This window comes from Thamnophis sirtalis, unplaced genomic scaffold (genome assembly GCF_051295495.1).
Source record: "Thamnophis sirtalis isolate CommonGarterSnake01/CBP01778 unplaced genomic scaffold, rThaSir2_p1.2 scaffold_4, whole genome shotgun sequence".
Classification (NCBI taxonomy): Eukaryota; Metazoa; Chordata; class Lepidosauria; order Squamata; family Natricidae; genus Thamnophis; species Thamnophis sirtalis.
In genome coordinates, this window is record NW_028261384.1 from 31,636,056 (window position 1) to 31,662,689 (window position 26,634).

Sequence of the window (26,634 nt, forward strand, 5' to 3'; positions counted from 1 at the left end):
GTAATAGATGATCAGGATAAGCACAAGTCATAGAGAATTTTTAAAATTCTAATAATTTTCGGCATTCAGAAACACTGAGTATTAATATCAAGGAGTTATATGCCTACATTGCTTATGTAATATATTCGAAATATTGTATACAGTATGCACATTCAGAAACACTACATGCCAATAGCCAGGGCTTATATGTACCTACTGTACAGCGAATGTATATTGGATGTATTATATGCAACATTAGCGTTCAAAAATAGTACGTGCCCATAGCGATGGAAATACGTCTCAATAGCTCGGGATTGCAACCAGAGGGAGCCTCCATCTTACGTTTGCAGATGGGTTTTCCTTAGGTGGCGGGTGACAAGCCGCTGCGAGATAGACGGCGAGAAACTGGATAAGTCCAGCAGAGGGGCACTTCCAGGACAGGAGCCCTCCCACAGTCTCTTGCTGTTTTCAATTTATTTTTCAGCACCTCCGGTCAAGGCAACCGCTTTGCAGTTAGCCTTGATTGCAAGAGCGCGCAGACCTCCGCATCAGCCTTCAGAATGAGTGCACGTGCGTGGGACTGATTGAGGGGGCGGGGTGATTCGTAGCCAGAAGCTACTAAGAGGCCACGCTTGTAGTGTCCGAGTTATTCAGCAGTAGCCGTTCGCTCCCGCTCGTTTCGACAAAGGCCCATCGATATCGCTGGATTCTTGCAGAGGTAGCAGCAGCAGCAGCAGCAGGTTCGTGCTTTCTGTGCCTTCCCTTCTCTCGCGCGAAGCAAACCATTGCAACGCGTTAGAAAGTTAAACACCTGTCAGGCGTTCTTGGCTCAAGTGGAGGAGAGAAGCCGGGACTCCCCGGAGGTTTGTCAGGGCGCCTTCTCGGAGCCTCCGCCTGCCGGCCCATCTCTCTCGACCGACCGGGCGGCGGGAACCAGGGTTACAGTCTAGTGCGGGAACTATCAGCTGTGTGCCTCTTCTGGTGTTGCGGAGCCGAGCCGGTGTAGCAACCGGGTAGGTGTAACTGTGGTGCTGGGCGCGGGAGGAGGGGGTCGGCGGGCGGTGTTGGCGATGGTAATGAAACGGGACGGCGGCTTGAGCCGCGGCAACACCCCTAGTATAGAATATGAAGGCAAAAGCGGTTGATTTGCAACGCCCACACTCCGGGTAGGGCGACGTGCAAGCCACGCTATGGTAATTTTTTTAGGGCCAAAGTGAGCGTAGTGGGTAGAGGTCCCTGCTGCTCGCAACGCTTTTGTTTCGGCACTCCGCCCCCCCTTCCCCCCCCCCCAAAAAAGCAGACGGGTTGCGCGGCGGCTCTACTGTCACGCCAGATTTTTTCCCCCTTGCGCGGTTCCCTGCATTGCTTATCCAGAGGCGGTGCTGCTCCATCTCCTGTTGCAAGGTGCTTCTCCGTTCGGCGTTTTCCGCCACGGGAGTTCAGTCTTCTATCTCACTTTCATCACGCGGAAGGGGTGGGCAGAGCGCGAGAAGCAAAGAAGAGAAAACGTGCATATTTTTTTTCATTGCCACATGGTGGTTTCCAGCGAGCTCCGAATTCCTCCCCCCCACCCCTCCGCAAGACTTCCTCCTTAGCGCGTTCCTTGCGCAAGCGGCGGCGAAACGGCACGGTGATTTTTCCGCTGCCTTGAGATTCAGAGCGGTTCTCTCCGCCTCCTCTCGTTATTTTGTAGGGAGCCCTTCAATCCTGTGGGCTTCTCGCTCCTTCCTTCCCTGTACCTGCCGCCCCTCCTTTTAGTAACGACCCTTCACGGACGGGAATGGAAAAAGGCCGTGCGGGGAGCAGGGAAGATGCCGCGTTCCCAGAAGGGGGTTTAGGGACAGAAGGAGCAGCCACATCCAAACCTTGCCGGTGGAGCAAAAGACCGAATCGCCAGATCTGGATGCAATATGTTCTTTCTCAGCTCCGGCAGCTCTGAAAGGCTTCCCTGCTTCTGAGGGAGCGCCAAGCAAGTGTACATGTGCACCTTCTCTAAGGGGGGAATTGCAGTGTTGACGAAGTTGTAACCGCGGAGAAGGCGGAAACTGCACTAATGAGAGATTTTGCTCTCTTTATTATTGGTCATGTGCTGCTGCTGTTCACTAAAGCTGGAAGCAAACAACCATTTCCTCCTTTTGCCCATCCACCATGGCAAAGGCTGCCAACTGCCTCTCTGTTACCAGGGATAATTGTCAATGTTTGTGAAAGGCAGTTTGACCACCTAATAATATTGAGACCCAAGTTTTTTGTGAGATGGCCTGCTTCTCATTCTTAAAATTCTTCATGCATTTCTGTGAACCTTTAAGGGTTCTTTGTCAGGCTGACAAGACTACCAAGGAGACAGGCAAGTCGTTTCATACCAAATTATTTTTCTTTGCTGATTCTGAGTTTCATTGTATTTGATTCTCACTCTCACCCCCAGATTTATTGAAGCCAGTGTTTAATTTGTACATTTGCTGGTGCATTGATTGGCATTCTAAAAACTGGTATTACTGCCTTAGTGTTGGTATTTCAAAGGATCCTGTCACTGATTGGTACATTTCATCATTTCTGTAAGAGAAAAATGAAGATATCTGATTATGTGTCACCATGTGGTGAAACTCTAGTACAGGAATATTGCAGCAAAATACATTGTATATGGTATTCTTTGAGCTTTATTATTATTATTATTTTGCAGACATATCATTATTAAACTAGGTAACAGTGCTAGGAGAGTGTGGGGCTTGCTCTTATTTTTGTATAATAGTGGATTGCCATGTCAATGTAGGTGGGAGAGATGTTGGTTTATTATTTAGATGTTGTTTATTAGTAGCTTGTTTGTCGGAATTGGTTTCTTGATTTAATCAGAATAGAGCTGGAAGGAACCTCGGAGGTCTTCTAGTCCAACCCCCTACCCAAGCTATACTATTTCAGACAAGTAGCTGTCTAATCTTTTCTTAAAAACCTCCAGCAATGAAGCACTCACAATTTCTGAAGCCAGTCATCACTGGAGATTTTTAAGACAAAATTTACTTATTTAGGATCAATAAGTAAAATAAGTATTAAAATAAGTAAATAAACAAGTATTGTTCATTGATGTCTAGTGTTGATTGTTGGTCTAATGTTAATTTTGGTGTTAATCTTTCCTGGTATGGGTGTTGATTGCTACTGAGCAGGCATTTTGGTCTCTTTGCTTGCTTTTGGCCTTTTATTCTATTTGGCCTCTTTTGAATGGTGTGCAGATGTTTATATCCATGTGCCCTCTTAATGGTCAGATCTGAGTTTGGGCCTCCAGGAATTCTCTGATTTTTTTGGACCTGGCTTGAACTGGAGTTCCCACAATTTCCTATTTGAAACTATGGTTGAGTCTGGCCATGTGTTTTGAAATTAAGGAGCTTTTATAATTTCTTCTGACTGCTATTTTGTCTTTATGGATGTGCTCTGCTAATCTTCTGCTTGTTTGTCTTTAATAATGGCTGTTAATAATCCTTACTTTGTACGTTGTATGATTTTTTTTCTGGGCCTCCTGAGTCTTTTGGTTTACTTAAGATGTTTTGGAGGACTTTAGTTGGTTTGTGTGCTATGTTGATGCCATGTGGTTGTAATAGTCTGTTGATGGTTTCTGAAATATTTTTGATGGATGGCAAAATGTTATCCTTTTAACAGCTTCTGTTGGTTGAGCCATGGTAGGTTAAGCAGAAAGGCACTTTTTGATAAAATTGTATGGCTATCCATTTTGTTGGACGAAACACACACACACACACACACACACACACACAAACACACGATGTTCAGTAGGTTTGTCTTGTCCAAGTGTTTTTACACAGCTTATCTTGTAGAAGGTTGGATTGTTATTTTGGTAATGGCGCATTTAGTTTGGGTGTGTGTCTATGTGTGTATGTGTGTGTGTTTATTTATTTATAATTTTCTTCCCCCGTGAATTTTCTTTGGAAGATGTTGATAGTCTTGTGTGTTTTCTCTAGCTGGTCTGTTTTTAAGATGTTTTCTTGACTTACAACAGTTCATTTAATGACTGTCTAAAGTTACAAAGGGACTGGAAAAAGTGATTTTTGACTGTTTTTCACACAACAGCTGTTGCAGCATCCCAATGGTCATGTGATAAAAAGACAAATGCTTGGCAGCTGACTCAGATTTGTGACAGTTGCAGTGTCTGGAGACAGTCATGGGATTATTTTTTGCGATTTCTGACAAGCAAAATCAATGGAGCTAGATTCATTCTGCAGTGATTCACTTAGCAACGCCTGCCAAGAGCAATTGTAAAATGGATCAAAATTCATTTAACACCTGTCTCACTTAGCAACATAAATTTTTGGCTCAATTGTCCTAGATTACTTATATGTGAGATGGTTGTTAAGTGAGTTTTGCCCCATTGTCACAATTGTTAAATTAATCCCTGCAGCCAAGTTACTAAGTTAAATGAATCTGGCTTCGCCATTAACTTTGTCAGAAGATTGCAAAAGGGGATCACATGACCTTGGGTCACAGCAATTCATACATATAAACAGTCATAACTCACTTTGCAAGATTGAATCTGGTCAGTCACTGGGACCAGAAATGTACTGTTCTGAGTGTTTGGACTCATGCTGGAGCCCCTCTTCTCTATTGGAATATGTGCTTTGGCCAATTATGTGAGTTGTTCTAAAGTTGCTTCTTTCCTTGATTAGTTTCCACCCATTGCTTCTTGTCCTACCCTCAAGTGCTTTGGAGAGTATCATATTTTTTTTGAGTATAAGATGCACTGGATTATAAGACGCACCAAGGTTTTGAAGAGGCAATTTTTTAAAAAAGTAAGTAGATAGATGGATAGAGAGGGAGAGAAAGAGAGAGAGAGAGTAGGTAGGTAGGTACATAAAGGGAGAGAGAGAGAGAAATGGAGAGAGAAATACAGTAGATAGGTAGGTGTTTCTTCTGACATAGCACTTGATCAATGTAATTCTCATCAATCAGTTAAAGAGCTTTCCAAAAAGGGGGGAAAAGTTTTTGCACTCTGCAAACCTCCCCCCAAAGCCCATTTTTTACAAAAACAGGCCTGGTTCCCCCCCCAAAAGGCATGAATAGCCTTGGGGAGGGGGGAGGGCTTGCAGAGTGTTCCTGGGACGTGAGCAAACCAAGCAAAAAATGGCCCATTTTTTGCAAAAACTGTTTTTTGTTTTAAAAAAATGCATGCATAGCCTTATGGGGGCTTATAGAGTGCTGCTGGGGCTGGAGGGGCAAAAAAGGGCTGTTTTTTGCTCATTTCTGCCCTTACCAGCCCCCAGGAGCTCTCTGAAAGGTTCCATAAAGGTATGCATGGCCATTTTGGTGAAGGGGCAGGGTTTCAGGAGGCAAAAAATGATGTATTTGCAGTATAAGACACACCCAGATTTTCAGCCTCTTTTTTTGAGGAAAAAAGGTGTGTCTTATACTCTGAAAAATATGGTAGCTTGATTCTCTCTTCTTTGTGGCAGCCCCTGAGATATCAGAACACTGATATCATGTCACCCCCAGTCCTTCTTTTCATCAAACTAGACCAGGGGTGGGTTCTTGCCCAGTTCTAACCTCTTCTATAGAAGAGGTTCCACAAATCTACCGTGTCTTTTAGAACCGGTTCCAGCTCCCTCTCCCCACCCGTCCATACCACGCTTGCCCTGCCTGCCGCTCACTGATTGGCTCACCAATTGTCCCACCCGCCTCTAAGAGTCTATCTAAACCTTAAAGTCTTAAAGCTGTCAAGTTTGAACACCCCTGGAGGTTTTTTCCTAAAGGGTTAGGGGTGTAAGGGTATTGTAACTTGACAGCTTTAAGACTTGTGTGCTTCAAATGCCAGAGTTCCTGAGCCAACATGACTGGAGGAGGAATTCTGGGAGTTGAAGTCCACAAGTCTTAAAGCTGTCAAGTTTGAACACCCCTGGGGGGAGGGGTTTCTAAAGGGTTAGGGGAGCAAGGGTCTTGTGACTTGACAGCTTTAAGACTTGCGTGCTTCAAATGCCAGAGTTTCTGAGCCAACATGACTGGAGGAGGAATTCTGGGAATTGAAGTCCACAAGTCTTAAAGCTGTCAAGTTTGAACACCCCTGGGGGAAGGGGTTTCTAAAGGGTTAGGGGAGTAAGGGTCTTGTGACTTGACAGCTTTAAGACTTGCGTGCTTCAAATGCCAGAGTTTCTGAGCCAACATTTTGGTTGCTAAGCAAGAGTGTTGTTAAGTTAGTTTTACCACATTTTACAAGTTGGCCATGCCCACCCAGTCACATGACTTCCAAGCCACTCCTATTCAATGACATGGCTGGCAACCCATTCCCACAAAGCAGGCTACACCTATAGAAGAGGTTCTAAAAAAAATTGAAACCCACCACTGGACTAGACTATACCCAGATAGTATGCAGCTGGACATGTTGACCACCCATTCAGGTTCCAATGCCTCTTTGGTTCTGGGATTTAGTTTCAGTAGTTTGCTTTGTAACTTAGTTTTCCTTTTTCTGACATGTCTCTGGGAAGTTTTCTGAATGGTCATTGTCAGTCTTTCAATGTGCTCTGGGTATGATGGTATGTTGTAATTGTTCCCTGAGATTTTCCATGGTATGCTGATATTTATTCAATCTGAAGTGCACATCTGTGATTCTGTATCATTTTTCAGACAGTTTCTGGGGCTATTTTCCATCATTCTGTGCATTTTATTGGAAGTTTATATCTGAAACTGGTGGGTAGGGCATGCTATTGTAGGCATTCACACAGAAAAAAATAGTTGTTCCTTAGTGGAAATGTGCCTACTTGCAAATTTATCCCATTTGCGTGCTGCCTGAAGTGTCTTATGCCCATATGTAGTGGCGATATAAGAAAATATATGAAGAAAATATAAGAAAATTTACAAAAACAAATATAAAATATTTATATATATATAAGAAAATCTATAAACACACACACACACACACACACGCACACAATACAAAATAACAAGAGGTGGTATAAAATAAATAGGGAAACAATATCTGTGATAGATATGTGACACCAATGCAAATGGACTTGTAACACCAACATATGTGAACTTGTAAATGTTGGAATTTTCCTCAGAGAGTTATTCCATGGTGTTATATGATATAGTAATGGGCCTATTTACAGGCTATAAAATGACTAACAGGGAAAAAAGAGCGTTCAAACTTAATCTTCCATAGAATCTCTGTTCCTTAATCTCAAGTATGGGACATAGTAATTATTCATTCGTGAGAGAAATACAGCTAAATTGTTTTGTCTTAATTTGAGTGTTCAATGGAGTTCAAAAGACTTAAATATTATAGATTCAGGGTTTATTTTACAACAAGATTATCACTGTCATTAAAACTTTAAAAGTCTCTGCATTTTCTTTGAATTTTACCTTTCCTCCAAGAACCTAAATATCAGTGGGATATTCATTATGAATATCTGCCAAGCTGAAGTGAGCTTAGTTCATAAGGTGGAATTACAATTGGGTACATTATAGATATAACTGTTTCACTTTACATTAGAACTTGGGGTCACAAATGCTTCTGACCATGACCAAATCTGGTGCCAGCCAAAACATTCACTAAATGTTTCACTCAGACAAACACATCCTCAGGTGGCAATCAAACACAGCCGTGGCAATTTCCCCTGCTACACCATTTTTTTTGTACGCGCATCTGCAATCAGTCTTACTTCCAGCCACGACCAAATCGGATTGCGACCAAAATCCTGAAACGAATTATGGTCATGACTGGGGATTCCACTGTATTACCAAGATTTGCCAAAACAAATGTATAAATCATAAATGAAAGGTGTGAACCCAAGTATAAATTAGAATCCTATTTTTGTATTGCAGATTACACCAACTGTTTCTTTGAAACATCATCTGATTTTGCATCTGATTTCCCGTTACTACAATCCATTTCTGGAAGATTATCTGCTGCCTATGAGTATTACTTGGATAGAATCTCTCTTATTTTAAGTCCCTCCTCAATTCTAACCAAACTTAGTTAGGTAGCTGTTATATATGCTGGTGTAACCTTCTGAAGTTAGATATCTTTTATATATGTTAGTGTAACTTTCTGAAATTTGTAAACATGAAGTCAGAGTGTTCAGGGGAAAAACCAACCATCCGAAGTGCCTCTCCTCACAGGAATTCTTATAGAGCTCAGTTCCAAGCCCTAAGAAAGAATTTTGATGAAGAACAAGAAACAGTAGAAGCTGCTTCTCAGCAAACCAGGGGAAGGAATTATGGCTCTAATGTTAGCAGGATTAAAAAGATATTCATGCAAATGGGTGCAGAGCCTAGTGAGAATGCTGAGGAAAGGTCTAAGGTCAGAAGAAGTAATAGTCTAGTATTATCTGAAGGACGAAACAAACCTATAGAGTTTGTGGAGAAAGCTGATGGAACAGTAATACAGTTAGAAGCTTCCATCTCAGAAAGGATTAGTATATTTGATACTTTGTATGATGAATCTTCCAAATTTACTGAAACCAGGAAGGGCATTAAAAGAAACAAAACACAGCCCTCCAAACACTGCTCCCCAAAGAAAGAGAAAACAGCCTCTGCTGATGAAGATGATTTGTATTCCTTTAAGTCCAGCAAAGGAAGTTCCCTAGAAGATTCAATGGACAGTTCTAGTTCAAAAGCAGAGATTGTTCCACCAACTGTGTCTCAACTGGCAGTGTTGGAAAAAAATGATTCACAAAAAGATGTAGTTGTTTCAGAAAAAGAAAGCAGTGAAGAGTTCACTGTAACTGGCCATTACCCTCTAAACCTGTCTGCTGTCAACAATGATTTGTCTCCCACAGTTGGAAATCTTGATAGTTTTAGTCCATTAAAAGATACCAGTGCTTGGCCCTTATCAAAACAAAATACTTGTTCAGTATCTCTTGAGAATTCTCCACATACCCTTATTTTAGTTAATGAAAAATCAAAAAGCACTTTTCCTGATTTAAAAACAAGTGAAACACAAATTAAAAGTGCCTGCTTCTCCACTTCTGGCCCATCTGAATCACTTAAACAAGAGATGGTAGTAGATAGATGTGACAAACAGGATTTGGGTGAGACTAAGAATGAGGCAGAAACAGATTCTAAAGCATCTTCTCTGCAAAAAGAGATAGTGGATGGAGCTGAAAAGATAGAAATGCCAGTGAGCCCTGTCATTATTGATGACAGCACTTTCCACGTAGCTTCATTTTCAGTTGAAGATAGAAGTGAAAGGGAAGTTCAGAAAGAACAAGCTGATTTCCAGAGCTCTCAGGGCAATTATAAAGTCCATAAGATAGAATCAATATATAGTTTTGATTGGGGGAAGGATGAAACTGAAGAGGATGACCAAGAAGATAGTGATGATAACAGCGGTTCTGATCATGACAAAAGTTTTGAAGTTAGAGGATTATCAGAAGAAGAGGAAATCCCACCAGCCAGAAAAATTATGTTTAGTACAGCTCCAATTAAGGTAAGTTTCACTCTTTTATATGCATGCACATTTTTTATTCCAAGTTGGTTTTTTTTTTTTTTCATGGTGGTGGTTTTGCTAATGAATGTTGATAATGGAGATTTTGCCCATTTCCATTGAGTACTGGATATTTTGACAAAAAAGTTATAATTTAAATTAAACAAGTCCCGTGCTTTGATTCCCTTTGTTAAATGTTACTTTAGGGAACATTTAAGCCAATGTTACAAAATGTTTACCTATTCTGAAATTTACTCAGGTTACGTTTATGTCTGTTAAGCCAATTTGTCTATGCAATTTTTGTTATTAGCCTTCTAGTGGGGAATGAGGAGGCAGAATTGCTAGATAAAATATAAATATGTATAAGGAGAACCAACATTCAAAAGTGTAGGGAACTTTTCAAAAATTGTTAATCTATTGAAGGTGTAGTAATCACTTTATCTATTAAGAAATAACTGAAACACATTTGACAACATGGTAAAAAGGTTAAACTGGGGCTGATGGAAAAGATAAGCAGATATAATCAAAACAAATGCTCTCAAACAATTGGGGCTTTATTCAGTAGTGCAAATTTGTGTATTATGGAAGTTGGTTTTTAAATTGTTTGTATCCAGCACTATTGGAAAATTCAGTAAAGGTGGTCCTTGACTTACAAAGGTTTGTTTAGTGACTGTTCAGTTACAATAGTACTAAAAAGAAGTGACTTGTGACCAGTCTGCACATTAAGAACCGTCACAGGATCTCCATGGTCACATGATCAAAATTCGAGTGCTTGACAATTGGCATGTACTTATGATATTTGGATTGTCCTGGTGTCATGTGATTACCCTTTATAACTTTCCCAGGTGGCTTCCAACAAACAAACTCAATGGAAGAAGCTGCATTAACTTGCATGATTCACGTAATAACTACAGTGATTTACTTATTTGTGGCAAAAGATTATAAAATGGGGCAGAATTCTATTTAGCAACATAAATTTTGCACTCAAGTTAAGTTTAGTTTTGCCGAACTACCTGTAACTTTTTTTTTAATGCCACCAAAACCATTTAGGGAGCAGCCAGAATATCCAGAGATGAAAAAAAAAGTTTCATTCAACAAATTATAATTATCTTAATTAAAATTATAAGTTTAATACTAAGTATTTCATCTGTGAAATGGTATGCTATGTGCTGGTTCTACAAATTCTTTATTTTAAAAAGTTGTTTCTAATGTTTATTTTTAACCTCTCTTAACCTCATGCTCAAAATGGAGTATATAGCATTCCCCGCTACTTTCTTATTAATATAACAATAACCCTATGAGGCTCGGCTCATTGATCTTATTGCTGAAAGAATTTGAATTTGGGATTCCATTCTCTTTGACCTTTCTTGTTATTTTTAGTGAAGATTGAAGTGAGATGGTTCATCAAACTTTAAAAATTTTATTCTAGACTATAAAGAGGCATGCAGTCACTGCTGGAAAATTCTGTGATGCTAAACTACTTTCATTTAAAAGAAAATTGATGTTAAATATTTTTAGAGTCTTAATTCCCTATATTTAACAACTGTATTTTTATAGTGTAAAAATAGCTTGCAATACAGCCTAATAATTATAATGTTTAAAAAGATAAATATACAAGGGGGGAAAAGGTTGTATGTGGAGGAAAATACTGAAGAAAACAATATTTCTTTTTTTGGGTTAGAATTGTTACTTAGAGCATATTTTGTTATTTCCCTTTATAGCTTAGATTCAGCTTTGCCAATTACTTCTGTAATTACCAGGATGACTACTATATGTTAATTTTAAAATTCTGGCTTATTAAAAAAAATAGCCATTTATTATATGCTAGATATGTTGTTATACCTTATCTAGTAAGGTATATCTTACTATTTAGAGCAAGAGTTTTCAAATTTGTCAATTTTAAGATATATATGGATGTCAACTCCATATATCTGCTTAGCCAGCTTGCTATACTACCAGAATGTTTGTTTTTTTAGTGTGTTTAGAAATCTTTAGAACCATTGATTAGGTATCTGGATGCAAACTGATTTTAAGATGGCTGAAATGTTGACATCAGAATTTATTATGCTTATAACACTTCTCCATAAATGTATAATAAATCATTTGCAATTTTTCTCAGGAACCACCTATATAAAACTGTCAGTCAGTCTACCCACTGTACAAAAAAATTTGCATGTGCAAATGCCCTTTATTTTTGGGATTGTTTAGCTGGAGACAAATAATCCTTAAGAGACATTCCTTATTGAATGAAGTTTTGAAAAATATGTTGCTTGGATTGCTATTGTGAGACTAGAACTAGATTTAAGTACAGGTGATCCTCATTCACAATCACTTGTTCATTTACCATTCCAATTTACAATGGAGATAAATGAGTTATGACAGGTCTTCAATGTTCTGGCTGTTGCAGCCTCCACAGACATACTTGCAATCCTGACACTTAGCAACTGGCCTTGGTTTATGACAAATTGCAGCACCCTGTGGTCACTTGGTCATTTTATTTGCGACTTCTGCTGGCTTTCCACAAGCCAGAGTCATTCCAAAGTCAGTGGAGAAGTCAACAGAAAGTTGTAGTCCTGTAGTTCTCGGTTAATGACACACAGTTATTCGCTTAGTGATAGTAACTGGGGGCTGGCAAAAGTGCTATTGCTAAGCAGCATGGTTACAACCATATCACTTAGTGATGGAAATTCCAATCCCAATTACAGTCACTAAGCAAGCATCATCTCTAAAGTTTAAAAAAGCTTTGTGAGTAAGTAATAAACATCTAATGCTTCAAGGATGTTGAGTATTTATGAACTGTTTAGTTATTAAAAGTTCAGGGAAAGATTAAAAACTGGGTAACCAATACAGCATTTGCAGTATCTTTTAGTTGAAGGATTATATATTTGTATGTTCTAAGTGAGTTTGCTTTGAAGTAGGATGCTATAGTTTATCTGCAGGAGTTATATGGTTATCCATAGACTGGCAAAGACTGAGCTGAAGCAGCTTGTGTAAATAATACAGAGGAGGTTTAAAATATGAAAAGAGAACTTTGTTGTCAGATGATATCTGGCATTGAAATCCCCAGCAAAAATTAGGAACTAGTGTAGGAAATGTAAAACCAGTCTGTTGTGTTTTTTTTTTTTTTTTAAGAAAATCATCTTGTATTTTCCAAGAACCTTAACTCTGGGACATTCAGTTGTGAGGAGGGATAGATGCATTAACCAAGAGAAAGTCCATCACTACATTAATAGACAAAGAAAAAATATTTGATGGAAATAATAAGTTAGTTAGCATATGAGTGAAGACAGCTAAACAGCCTCCAGAGACTGAATGTCCTTAAAAATAGTGAAATGATTTGGATTAAAAATGAAAGAAGAGAATGCTGAGAAAAAGTTTAAGGGTTTGTGTGGGGACAATAATATGTCATAGTGGAATTGAATGCTATAAATGTTAGTGTTCAATTAAAATAATAAAAAGGAAATTATAAATGGTATGAGAATGCTGAAAAAGCAAAAAAAAGGCTGCAAATGTAAGTGGAGCAAAGCTAAATATGGTTTAGAGGGGTTTTAGGATTTGTTTTTAATGTGTGTTCAAAGGCTATATCTGTGCCCAACAATTGGTATCATGCTGTTATTTCCCCACATATAAAGGAAAAATAGCGCAAAAAAAAAACAACAACCTGCAAAATCTACAGGGCAATTAGTTTAAGTATGCCTGAGAATATCTTTGCAGAATTCTGATCAAAGGGGATAAGAACAAAAATAAATCGTTCAGTGCAACTTCATGCCATGAAGGAAGATAAGTCATTCTTTCCCTGTTCAACAATGCACTGTAAATAAATGAATGAGAAAAAGCTGAAAATATTTGAGAAAGTGATTAGATTGTTTCTCATCAACTTTGTTCGTTAATACTAAAAAAATGATTTAATGATGTGAAAAAATGCAGGTGAAACTCAAAAAATTAGAATATCGTGCAAAAGTTCATTTATTTCAGTAATGCAACTTAAAAGGTGAAACTAATATATAAGACTCACTACATGCAAAGCAAGATAGTTCAAGCCGTGATTTGTCATAATTGTGATGATTATGGTGTACAGCTCATGAAAACCCCAAATCCACATCTCAGAAAAGTAGAATATTATATGCAATCAATAAAACAAGGATTGTACATAGAACAATATTGGACCTCTGAAAAGTATAAGCATGCATATGTACTCAGTACTTGGTTTGGGCCTCTTTTTCAGCAATTACTGCCTCAATGCGGCGTGGCATGGAAGCTATCAGCCTGTGGCACTGCTGAGGTGTTATGGAAGACCAGGATGCTTCAATAGCGGCCTTCAGCTCTTCTGCAGTGTTCGGTCTCATGTCTCTCATCTTTCTCTTGGCAATGCCTCATAGATTCTCTATGGGGCTCAGGTCAGGCGAGTTTGCTGGTCAATCAAGCACAGTAATCCCACAGTCATTGAACCAAGTTTTGGTGCTTTTGGCAGTGTGGGCAGCTGGAAAATGAAGTCAACATCCCCATAAAGCTTGTCTGCGGAAGGAAGCATGAAGTGTTCCAAAATCTCCTGGTAGACAGCTGCGTTGACCTGGTCTTAATGAAGCACAGTGGTCCAAAGTCCTGTTGCTCAGTGGTCCAAAGTCCTCTTTTCTGATGAGAGCAACTTTTGCATCTCATTTGGAAACTAAGGACCCAGAGTATGGAGGAAGAATGGAGAGGCCAATCAAGCACAGTAATCCCACAGTCATTGAACCAGGTTTTGGTGCTTTTGGCAAAAGTTGCTCTCATCAGAAAAGAGGACTTTGGACCAATGAGCAACAGGACTTTGGACCACTGTGCTTCATTAAGACTGGGGTCAACAAAGCCGTCTAGCAGGAGGTTCAATGACTGTGGGATTACTGTGATTGATTGGCCAGCAAACTTGCCTGACCTGACCCCATAGAGAATCTATGGGGCATTGCCAAGGGAAAGATGAGAGACATGAGACCGAACAATGCAGAAGAGCTGAAGGCCGCTATTGAAGCATCCTGGTTTCCATAACACCTCAGCAGTGCCATAGGCTGATAATTTCCATGCCAAGCCGCATTGAGGCAGTAATTGCTGAAAAAGGGGCCCAAACCAAGTACTGAGTACATATGCATGCTTTCTGATATTGTTCTATGTACAATCCTTATTTTATTGATTGCATATAATATGAGATGGTGGATTTGGGGTTTTCATGAGCTGTATGCCATAATCATAACAATTATGACAAATCATTACTTGAACTACCTTGCTTTGCATATAATGAGTCTTATCTCACATATTAGTTTCACCTTTTAAGTTGCATTACTGAAATAAATGAACTTTTGTATGATATTCTAATTTTTCGAATTTCACCTGTATATATATTTCCCCATGTCGTTTGTTCTATTTTTAAAAAGTCTAATGCATTAGTTTGACTCACTCCCCTGCATTAATATCATTTTTTAAAAAGTATGTATTATGGTAACTTCTTAAATATTAGGAAACAAAAATGTTTTTTTATTATATCAAGAAGAAGAGACAATATAATTATCTTAAAGCATTTAATGGCATTTAATATTTACTTGAAATTATTAATAGGTTACAGGTATTTGACTTGCACTCAGTTAAAAGGATTAAGATAGACAAGGAATATAATAGATGAAAAAAGATGTTATTTGGCAATTGGACATTTTACAGTTCAAAGTGGTAAAAATAGCTCTGTTGTGATTGTGCTTGTAATCCAACTAAATCATTTCCTATTCAATTCCCTGTTATTAAGAACTTCACTTGAGAGCTGACTTTACTGTATGAATTCTCTAAATATACTTAGCTGCAGGGTTCTTCATCCCACTTAATTACTGCATTCAATACATACAGATTCATGTTTTTACCCTCCACCAACAACATTGTGTACATGCAGTAGCAAAAATGCCAGTTACTTAGTTGGATTTCAATTCTTGTCCATGTATATAACATAAAACAATAAGCCAGTATCCCAGAGAATACTAGCATATTGTTCAAGAACAATACTAGTATATTGTTCAAGAGTATATTCCCTTAGTGCATGGTGTCCAATTCCTTACACTTAGTTTTCTCTGTGAGCAGATGCATTAATTAGGAATTTACCAAGAGCAAAAAGCTTAACACTATGATCAGATTAAGTTTTTTTTTTAATTAGTCACACACTTAAAAATCAGATTATACAGCTGGTATATTTGCACATTTGGTGAGAGGAGCCTTCTGGTTGTTGCCCCCCATCCCCACCCCATGCCAATTAGAATGAATATAAAGAGGCTAGGGAAAAAATTAATAAACTAACATGGTTTAAGAATCCAGGTTTCGCTTCCAACTAAGCTCTCACTTCATTGAAGAAAACGTATGCTCATCAAATTATTCTCTCCAGTTTCCATTTGTTACCCTAGAATTAGACACCCTGTATTCCGTTGTGCTAAGCCTTAAAGTGATTAGTGTAAGTTATTAATGAGATTCTGGCTTAGCATGCTTATTCCAGTTAATTATGGTTTATTCAATGAATATAGTTAAGCAAATAGCTTAGTTTACTATCAACCATAGACAGACATCCTGTATATTTATAATTACTTTCAATTTCAGATACCTTTTAACTTCCATTATCTTTCTCTTTTCTCATCCCATCAAGAGAACCCATAAAGGAAAAAGCTGGCTGTTTCTAGTAATCCATCTGTAACTAGTTGTAGTCATGCTAAACTTTGAATAGTAATAGCCCCTTATAAAAGATGTTATTAAAAATATTCACAGCATTGTTTTGAAATACAAAAAAGTCAGTTATTTTCCACTTTTTTGCTATGAACTGAGAAGTGGCAAAATGCTCTCTTAGGGAGAGGGATCTTCCAAATCCTGCTGAGCAACAAATTCAAAATCTCCTTCCATAGATTGTCCTGGCCAGCAGTTGTTGGGAGTTAAACTTACCTTCATGTGGAGACAATCTCCATTGCAATATAATTAAAATAGCAATTCTGTATATCCATACTAACAAATCTTGTTGAAAACAGTGGGACTTTCTTCTGAGTGAATGGGCATATACCTCTATATGTTTCCAACATGAAGTTCCAATGTGAGGTTCTGTCCTAATTAAACAGTATGGCTCTATGAAAATTCAATTTGTTTTAGTTGAAACACTCTTTTGATTTAAATCCTGAAAACAAATCTAATTGAGCCAATGCTTCAAATTGATTTGGGTGCCTCTTAATGAGTATGTAGCTACATGTGTGTAGCTACAACCTATTTAATCTTATTCCCATTATCCCATTATTCTGATTGAATTCACATTTTCATCAGAAATTGAGTGACTGGCACCTCTCCTGTAATTCAGTGTAGAGATTTCGTCTGAGGTACCTTTTGTTAGATTTAACTTTCAGTGTACATTGTGCTCTGGTTTTGAGTGGGTTATACCAGCTTCTGAAATATTCAGCACTTCTGCTGATTTGTGAGACAGAAGGCTAAGACCTACTTGAAAATACTGTTTATTATTGGAGACACGATCTGCATAAATATGCATGAGCTCAAGAATGCATGAATTACAGTGATGCATCATTGGAGATATTTAAATTTTAAATGTTGAAAGTTTTTCTCACATTCTTTTTGGTGGATACTTAAAAGAATTATTTATTTCTAAAATACCTTCAAATTACTAGATATACAGTACTTTAATTGTTAAAATATTTAAGTGCATTAAACATTCTGTTTCCAATGATTGTTTCTAATCATTAATCAGTCAAACAAATGACTGATTAATGACTGATTTCAATTATACCAGCAAAGTAATATAGATAGACCTTGATTAACAACTATAACTTTGATGTATCTCTGAAATGATGACCCAGGGATTGCACAGGATATCTAGTCATATATAGAAACTGAGTTCTATGACTTTTTTACAACTATTTATTTATCCATCAGTCTAAGATGAAAATTTCTGATTTTGGTTATGTGTGATCTTTAAAATTCTTTGAATTAGGGCATTTGAACCCCAAATCTCCTAGCTTTTCTGCATATCCACCAGGCATAATAAAATAACTCTTCATAATGTCCATATTTCTAACATAAATCTGAATATCTTTTATACATTTTAGATACATTTTCTGGAACCATGTATCAGCAAATACATCATTTAATAATTTTAATTTGTAGCATGTAAATTTCCTACTGTTCCATTAATATGTCCAAAGTTCTTAACTCATTTTATCATACAGTTCTTTACTTGTCCAATTTCAAATTTTAATATGCTCTATATCTTTTAGAAATTACATGTTCATCATTTGTACAGATACTTGATTTGCAACAATTCCTTTAGTGACCATTCAAAGTTACAGTGGCACTGAAAAAAATGAGAACCGTTCTTCATACTTAGGACCATTGCAGCTTCCCCATAGTCACCTGATAAAAATTTAGACGGTTGGCAACTGACTCGTATTTGATGGTGGTTGCAGTGGCCGTGACTCATGTGATCTCCTTTTGTGATCTCCTGACAAGCAAAGTCCATGGAGAAACCTGATTCACTTAACAACTGTGTTATTAACTTAACAACTGCAGTGATTCACTTAGCAACTGTGGCAAGAAAAGTCATAAAATGGAAAAAAAATCATTTAATTGCCCTGCTTAGCACCAGAAATGTTGGGTTTAGTTGTTGTTGTAAGTCGAGGACTACCTGTACATAATTCAACTTCAAATTCTGCCTTTTGCTGCTCAGTTTCAAATGTCAGCAAACAAATGTCATATTATTTACTTTAAATATTTCTTTTAACTGTGCATAAGAAAACCATTAAATACTAAATCCTCTGCAGCCAAATCCCTCTGCGGTATTGCAAAATGAATTTTTTACTCTAAGAGTTTCCATAGCAAATAACCTGTACTGTAACATGAATGCAAGACTACTACTAATCATAAAAGCTCATTAGGTAACCTAATTTTACCTTTCTGCCAATACAAGTGTAACCTTAACTTCACCTTATGCCAATGGAAATGTTATTAAAGCAATTCAGTTTAACAACTGGGGGGGGAGGGGAGGTTGAATAATTTGATTAATCAATTTATTAATACTTAAAAGCTCCCCACTTTCACATTTTGCAAAAAAATCATATTCGGAAATACATGATCGCTGCATTCTTTTAAATAGTTATATTCTTCCTAATGTGATTGCCTTATTTATTCTCTATCTCACTAAAACTGACATGACATAAATTACATTATTTTAAGGATGATGCCATAAATGTTACAAATTGCTTTAAAATTACTTTAAAAAGTACTGCAATAAATTTCAAATAATAAGGCATTAAACTAACATGCACTGTTCTATTTAAAAATGTGCTTTTGGTGAACAAACGGCCTAAATGGAATGCCATAGAGGCAGGCGTGGGTGGGTGGATCAATCTGCGATTTCTGCTACCTGTTTGGGTGATGTGGCCCGAATACCACTCCTGACTTCAGCTCTCTTTGCCTAATTAGTACTTATCATAGATTTTTCTTAGTCATCTCTCTCATAGTCTATAGTATTTCCTGTTACTTTCAGTTTTTCCTCCCATTTGCACAGAAAACCTCAGGTAGAAGCCATAGGAACAAACTGCTAATTCATGGCTTTGTTCCTCTCCCTAAGCAAGTCCTATAACACAGCTATACATTTCTCCCCTCCCCCTTTCTGCTGCTCTGTGTAGCCTGTTCTGCCAGTCTTGTAGCCAAGTAACTGATAGAATCAGAAAATCTTATTCTTCTCCAGGTTGTGCCCAATCTGGTCTGTGAAATGTCCTATGCTGGGAAATGCATCTTCATCCTGTACAAACATAGAGGTGGCAGATTATATAGTTGGGTTTCCCTGGGAGTAGCAGACAAAACTTTTAAGCAAGTTGCAGGGTTCCGCCTTTTGCATTTTTTCATCATTGCTCTGACTTTAGGTAGCCTTCCAATATATCAGATACTCCAAATATTTCCCTTATGTGTGAAGTCCAGAATAGCCTCCACTTCATACTCTTCTTTCTCATCCATCAGCGTAAAAGGAAGATAGAGCTGTGTTAATGTGTGAGTTCCAGTCAGATGCATTGCAACAATAACCCAACTTTTAGCCTGTCAATCTTTATCATTGACTTCTCATCTATGAAATTAGTAGATCCTGAGTTTACAGCAGCTTTCCTACTTGAGTAAAAGAGTAACAGGAACAATAATGGGTGCCGGCCTACTGTTGGTTGCAGGTAATCCTTATGTAACTATTCATTCAGAGACTGTTCGAAATTACAACTATCCTGAGCAAAGGGACTTATGATGTATGTCTCAAGTCATGGCTATTGCAGCATCCCTGCAAATGTGTGCTGAGAATTTGGCAACCTATTCATACTAATGAGGAATTTCCGCCATATCCATGCACAGAAGGAAACTCCAGTGTTGGGGCTGAAGAAAAAGAAAAGCTTTAGATCTTCATGATCTTAGTTTCTTTTTTCAAGCCCTCTACTGCAATTGTCACCAATCGATGCCCCCTGAGAAAATTTTGTGGTCCGTAGAGAAATCTTTGCATTTATCTCGAGAAGCCCAGCTGAAGTTTCCTGCGCCAATCACACTTCAGCGCTTTGAATCCCAGACACAGGCTGGGGTCAATCAGGCAGTTATCTTGGCCTGTTAGTGGAAAGGGTCAACCTATCTTTGCTGTCCATTGTGGATTATAGATGGCCCACTGCAAATTTGAGCGCTCAAGAGTGAGGTTTGAGGTCTTGAGCGCTCACTGAAACAGCACAGGAAACTTCAGCCAGGCTCCTCGAGAGACAAGAGGAGCAAAGTTAGGGTTGACTCCGGCTGCTTCTCTCTGCTGTAGTGCTTTCCGGATGCAGTTTTCCGGTCCGAGGCAGGAGATTAGAGCTGCCTTGGCATCACCAGCTGGTGCAAACATAGTGCAGTGAAGGCGGAATGCTGATGCTGTGCATTTACAGGCAGCGGTTCGCTCCCACGCCTTCCAGCCATCACCATCAGCGCTTTGGCCCACTTAGCCCACACACCCCTGGAACAGCACCATTACCTTGTTCTGGCCAGTAAGGGCTGCACTTCTTTTTGCACATTGCACCACCTGCAAAGTTGCACACTGCACATGGCAGAAATTTCTAGCCTCATCATGGGCTGGTCCCATTTTCCAGAACTGTAATAGTCATAGGACTGGTCCTTTGGTCATCCTGGACCAGCTCCTCCACCCAGGTGCACTTGTCTGCCAGAGAGCAGGCAGCTCCCCTGCAGGCCGGTGGAACCGGGTGGAGGAGCTGCTCCAGGATGACCAAAGGACCAGTCCTGTGACTACTACTAATACAGGACCGACTTTTCCACCAACATCAGCAAACCATTGTCAGTCTGTCCGTCCTCATTTTCTTCATTCAGATTGACCAAACTTCTTGAGAGAAGGAACAGAAAGGAGATTTCAAGGCGCTTTCTCTCGGGCCTCACAGAAGCAGACAGATAGGTGGCTGATCCTCCCCCCCCAGTGTTTTGTAGGTTTTAAATTATGAATTTGGTGTGGTCCTGAAGTCCAAAGGATTGGTGACCCCTGCTCTACTGGGCTTTGTAGAGCACCACGGCAATGGTGGTAGGTGTGAGTGAACTCTGTCATTGGGGTGGAGGGAAAAAAACCTTAGATCACAAAAATCTGAGCTTGTTTTCTCCAGTGCTGGAGTTTGAAAAATACATGGAAAGAGAAATTCTGGTGGTGGACTGGAGGGAAAAAAAGCTCGGTTCACAAAGTGAACACAGGCTGTAAAAGGTTTCCCTTTTATTTTTCCTATCTCATCTTGTTCATCATCTGTCCAGTTATAACACAATATTAAAACATTTTTCTAAATTTTCTGAAGTGCCTTGACTCACCAATGTAGTTCACAGGCTGTTAGCAAATTCTTCTCTAAATTGGTCAGTCAGGGCAAATTATTTCCCACATCTCTGGCTAATAATCCTTTTTTCCCCTTAAAGTCACATCTGTTACTCCCTACATTGGACTTCTGCTGTTACACTTTTCCCATTTCCCCCCATATATTTTCACTTCTTCCTGCCTTTGTACCAAAATATCTATTTCAGTCAAACAATTATTCACTTCCAAGAATATTTTAAACAGCTAATACAATTTATTAAGGAATTGTGCATCTGCTTTGCACCTTTCATCTTAAAATAGAAGAAATAGGTGAGGTGTCCTTGTGCTCTCTGAGCTTGGCTGCTTTCTTGCAGACATTTCATTACCCAAACTAGGTAACATCAACATGCTGATACCTACTTGGGTAATGAAACACCTGCAAGGAAACTGCCAACTTCAAAGAGCACCGGTGCTACAACCCGGTGCTACAAATATTCTCTATTATTGCCAAGCAATAGGTATTAAGTAAGAGGTTTTACATTGGAAGATCAGATTACCAATTACAGTGACTGGATTTTAAAAGGGCCTGGTGTGAAACAGCATCTAAAGGGCTTCATATCTGCCTTCATCCCAAATTGAAAATATCTATTCCAGTCAAACTATTATTCACTTCCAAGAATATTTTAAGCAGCTAATGCAACAATTTTATTAGGGAATTGTGCCTAATTCTTAAGTCTTGGCCTATTATTTATTTTCCACTCTTTCCTGCTTTTCTGGTACTTCTGCAGTGCTTTCATTATTAGTTATTCTTCTTAGTACATATAAAACGAGGATTGGCAACTTACCTTCTTCCAAATATTGTTGAAATACAACCCAAAACAATTGTAGCTAGTGAAGTTAACATGGAAGGATCTTGGGAGACTGACCAACTTTCTATTGCTGTTCTAAGCGATTCTATAATATATAATTAGAAAATCGAAGGTCTATTTGGGAGGTTTTGTTTTGAAAAAGAAGCTCACGAATGGAAGCCACAAATGAAAGTGGGTTCTTGCTAAATGAGACCAACAACCTAGCTGCGAACTTTTAACTTTCTCTTCCTAGATTCTTTGATTTAGACATCAGATGAGAAACCCCAAACATACTGACTCAGAACATTAGTCATCAATCATACAGTATGTAAATCTATATATAGAAACATGAGCCATCACTTCTCTACATTAATGCAACTGAGTAGAAATACTCAGCTCCAATATATAACAGTATGTATTGGAAAAACAAATTAGATGCAATTTATAAATTAGAAATAAACCAAAAATTGATTTTTAAAAAATCATTAGATATCCTAGATGTTGCTTCCACGAATCTCTGAACCTTTGTTCAAAACCGTCATTTTTTTGTCTTTCAGAGCCTTCAGGGAAGCCTCCAGAAGGTCCCTGAAAGCTCTGGAGGACTAAAACTGTCCCTACGAGCAATCTGGAAGTCCGTTCCTGAACTTCTGGTTTTCCCATAGGGGCGGGTTTTTTTGCACTCCTCTGGTTTCGGGCAAGCTCCTAAAACTTCCGGACGGCCTCTGGGGGGATAGGGGAGGCTTTCTCCTCCTCCCCAGGTTCCTAAAAAGCCTCTGGAGCCTGGAGAGCGTGAAAAAAGCATGCAAAAATTGGGGGAGTGCCACTCATGCATGCATGCATGCTGGGGTTTGCACATTGCATTATGGGTGTGGCACCCCCGTGCATGACCCCTCCTGTGCTCTCCCCCACTTTTGGCATGCGAGCCAAAAAAGATTCTCCATCACTGGTCTAGGTCATGTGCTTTATGGAATACTATAATTCGTTTTTCAGGATGCTGCCCTTAAAAATCACCCAGAAAAGTTAAACTGATGCAAAGAGCAAAGGTCTATTAGATAATCTCATTATTACTATATAACATAATTGCTCTGGAAGCAGCACTAGGTTGTTGATATATTTCCTATTACAATTCAGAGCACTGGTTATCACTTGCAAATCTGTGTAAGACTACCTATCCCATCTAGAGTCTGCCTGCCCAATCTAAGGGTACAGAGAATGCCTGATAGATGTCTGCACATATTGAGAGCTGTGGTGGTGCAGTGGTTAGACTGCACAGTTGCATTCTAATTCTGCTGACTGCCAGCTGCTCTATTCTCATAGGCTGAAGCCTTCTATCCTTACAAGATCAGTAAAATTAAAACCCAGATTGTTAGGGGCACTATGCTGACTCTGTAAACCACTTAAAGAGGCTGTGAAGCAATATATAAGTCTAAGTGTTATTGCTATTTCGAAGTATAACAGGAAAGGGTCCAAAGTAGGTTTTCTTTGTAGGAACTTGTCTCTTGTAGAACAGCTTGCCTCTTGACTGTTTAGTTAATGTAGAGTCATTAATGTAACACCATTAACTTTGGTGTTAATAGGTTCTTAAGTCAATTCAACACAGGTTTTTAGTTATCATGTGCAAGTTTGCTAAGGACTATATGCAGATAAACAAAGAAAAATTCCTTAGAATTGAAGTAACTTATCCTGCATGTACTTATTGATTCTTCTTTTATTTGACTAAATTAACTAAATTAATTGGCATAACTCTATTAGGGTCATTGACCAATAAAGAACAAAGCACTGAAAATTTTGTTCCTGAGGTTAGTCATAGAAAGAAAAGAAAAATCTAATTTACAGTTTGTAATTCTAATCTCAAACTGTAACCATATGCATTTCTCTGGCTAATTGGCTTGTTCCTGAAGCCACAGAATTTGGTAATTGGTTCCAAGGACAGGCAAGAAGGGAATTTGTGAAGTGGGCAGATGCGCAAGATGCTATCACTTAGTTACACTAGAGAGAAATGAATTGTTTTTATTGTAAAATATATGTTGTCTGTTTCTTCCCCACCAGTGCTGGAAGGCTGATAAAAAGTGGTCCTGTTTAGACCTACTATATTTCTATGTCCTTTTAATATATATTTTATTTGCTCAAGGTTATGTGCCTATTAATTATAGGTGCTTCTCACAGGAATAAAGAAAAAGAAAGTAAACAGAGATTATGGCTGGGGGGAAAGTTGTAATTAGAGTAGAAAACCAGCACCTGCCAATTAAGGGCCTCAATTTATATTGATAAAACTGTCTCAAGGTCCAGCTTGTTTCCCTTTTACTACTTCTTTGTCCTATTAGGCTAAGAGACAGCCATGCCTTAGTAAGAGGAGTATTCATTGCAATGGACATGCCTAAATATTTCTTATCTTCCTCTTCTAGCTTTCCAGCTGCTTCCACTTTACTCTCCCACCCTCTTCTTTCCACCCATCTCAGGGACATGATAGGACATTCTGTCCTTCACCATCTCCCGTGAAGGATGAGAAAGTCCCAGAAATCATCCTTTCTTTTCATCATTATTTCAGCTGAAACCATCCACTTTTCCATCCCCTTTGAAAAGCAAATGGGGCGGATCTGTAATAGAGGCATTTCTGTTTCTCTGGAAGAGATTTATAGCTTATGTTTGAAGACAGGGATCAATTGTAATTTAGAAGAGGTTTTGTATATTTAACTTTGTTTTGCACAAGTGTCAGGGAAGTGATCAATTGGCCAGGCAATTTTGGAACCCCAATAAACACAGTAAATCAAGGGACATTTAAATTTTATTATTACCCAAACAAAGATTTAAAAGCAAAACATAAACATATCAAGCAAGATGATACTTAAATCTTAAGTTAAGATTTAAGTCTAGAAGCGGCTTCTAGAAGCTGCTAAAAACTCCTTAATACCCCAAAAGTATAGTCCAGTTTCCATAGTACCCAGTGTTAAGTTCTGTGCAGAAGCTCCCACTAAACAATAATTCCTAAGTGTTTTCTTTTAAGTCTGGCACCATGACTTTATGACCCTGCTATGGTCAATGCAAGACCCAACTTTGACTATGACTCTGCAATGGGAACCTAATGTGAGACATTCTGAGCAGGAAAAGCTTTGAAACTACATTAAGATTTTATTTTTATTTTGTTCAGTAATTAAGAGAAAAACACAAGCAAGTTAGGTCAGAATGAGCTCTAAACTTCTAGACTGTTCTTAATATAAAGGGGGGGGGGAAATCAAGATTGTATGATTAACTCTTCGAAAAACCAATAGTTTTCCATATTTCCACTGCAGGCAGTTCTAACATTTTGTGAACTACAAAACCCTGCTCACAGGCTTCTAGACACTTACCACTTGAATTACTGTAATATGCTATATGTAAGACTGTCCTGAAGAGCATCCATAAACTACATTGATGCAGAATGCAGAAGCCTGTGCAATTATAGGTTGCTATAATCCAGTGGTGAAATTCATTTTTTTTTACTACCGGTTCTGTGGGCGTAGCAGGGGAAGAATACTGCAAAATCTCCACTCCCACCCCACTCTGGGGGCCAGCCAGAGATGGTATTTGCCAGTTCTTTGAACTACTCAAAATTTCAGCAGAACCTGCTGAATTTCACCCCTGCTGTAATCCAATATATTCAGCTGGCCCTGCTGCTTCAGAGCTGCATTGATTACTGGTTGGCTTCTAGATGTAATTCGAAGGGCTGGTTGTTGTTTTTAATATGGAAAGCAACATAGATGTAGATCCTACAGGGCTCTGGATCTGGTTATGTGAGGAACCACCTCTTCTTATATCTCATCTGCCAACATACATACATACATACATACATACATACACACACACACACACACACACACACACACACACACACTCCCTAGAGATGGTATTCTGCCTGTTCGCCCCAGTTCGGGTGAATCTGTAGCGGCGGGAGGCTCTGCCCACCCACCCATATGTCATCATGGACGCTCTGTATATGTGCAAAAATGCCGTACGTGAGTAAAGCGAGCACACACGCTCCCAGTTTCTAACTGGTAGCAAAGGTAAGAGAAAACCATTACTGATACATCCTCACATATACGCACACACATGTGATTTCTATCTTAACACCATATATTTTCCCTTACAACCATTCTCTAAGTTGGCCTTATTATGTGATATTTAATATATAGGGAAGCCAATCTTCATTGTATTTCAGTGTTATATAAACAGCATTCACTTGTTGAAGTGTTTTATAGACCCTTTTCCTTTTAAGGCTGTAAAAATAACTTGTTTTAAATTTCATTTCTTCATGTGTAAATAGCATCAGGATGAAACATTCCACTTTATTTATTTTGCAGAAGTATTGAAATAAAATAAATATGTATAGTTTTGAGGCAAGAAAGTTTGAAGAACAGTAACTAATTTGTCCAGAAAATAAGAAGCTTTGTAACAGCCAGTATTTTGAAAAGAAGCTTGTTTCCCAACAAATCAGATTACCATGTGACAATTACATTAGGCTTTTGTAGAAAGGAAACACTTGTTTAGAAGCTTGCAAATATTTTAATAAGCATCCAGAAAGTATC

At 38.6% G+C, this 26,634-nt stretch overlaps 1 protein-coding gene across 2 annotated transcripts in view; it reads left to right on the top strand.

Annotated features, from left to right (window-relative positions):
* Nucleotides 1-225: 225 nt before the first annotated feature.
* The window catches only part of PPP1R9A (protein phosphatase 1 regulatory subunit 9A), a 99,296-nt gene continuing 72,887 nt past the window's right edge, over nucleotides 226-26,634 (top strand). For both annotated transcript variants that reach the window (XM_014060119.2, XM_014060120.2), the window contains exons 1-2: nucleotides 226-719; nucleotides 7,789-9,394. In XM_014060119.2, the coding sequence (XP_013915594.2) occupies nucleotides 8,030-9,394 (1,365 nt within the window). In that variant the 5' untranslated portion in view covers nucleotides 226-719; nucleotides 7,789-8,029. The remainder of the gene's footprint in view (nucleotides 720-7,788; nucleotides 9,395-26,634) is intronic.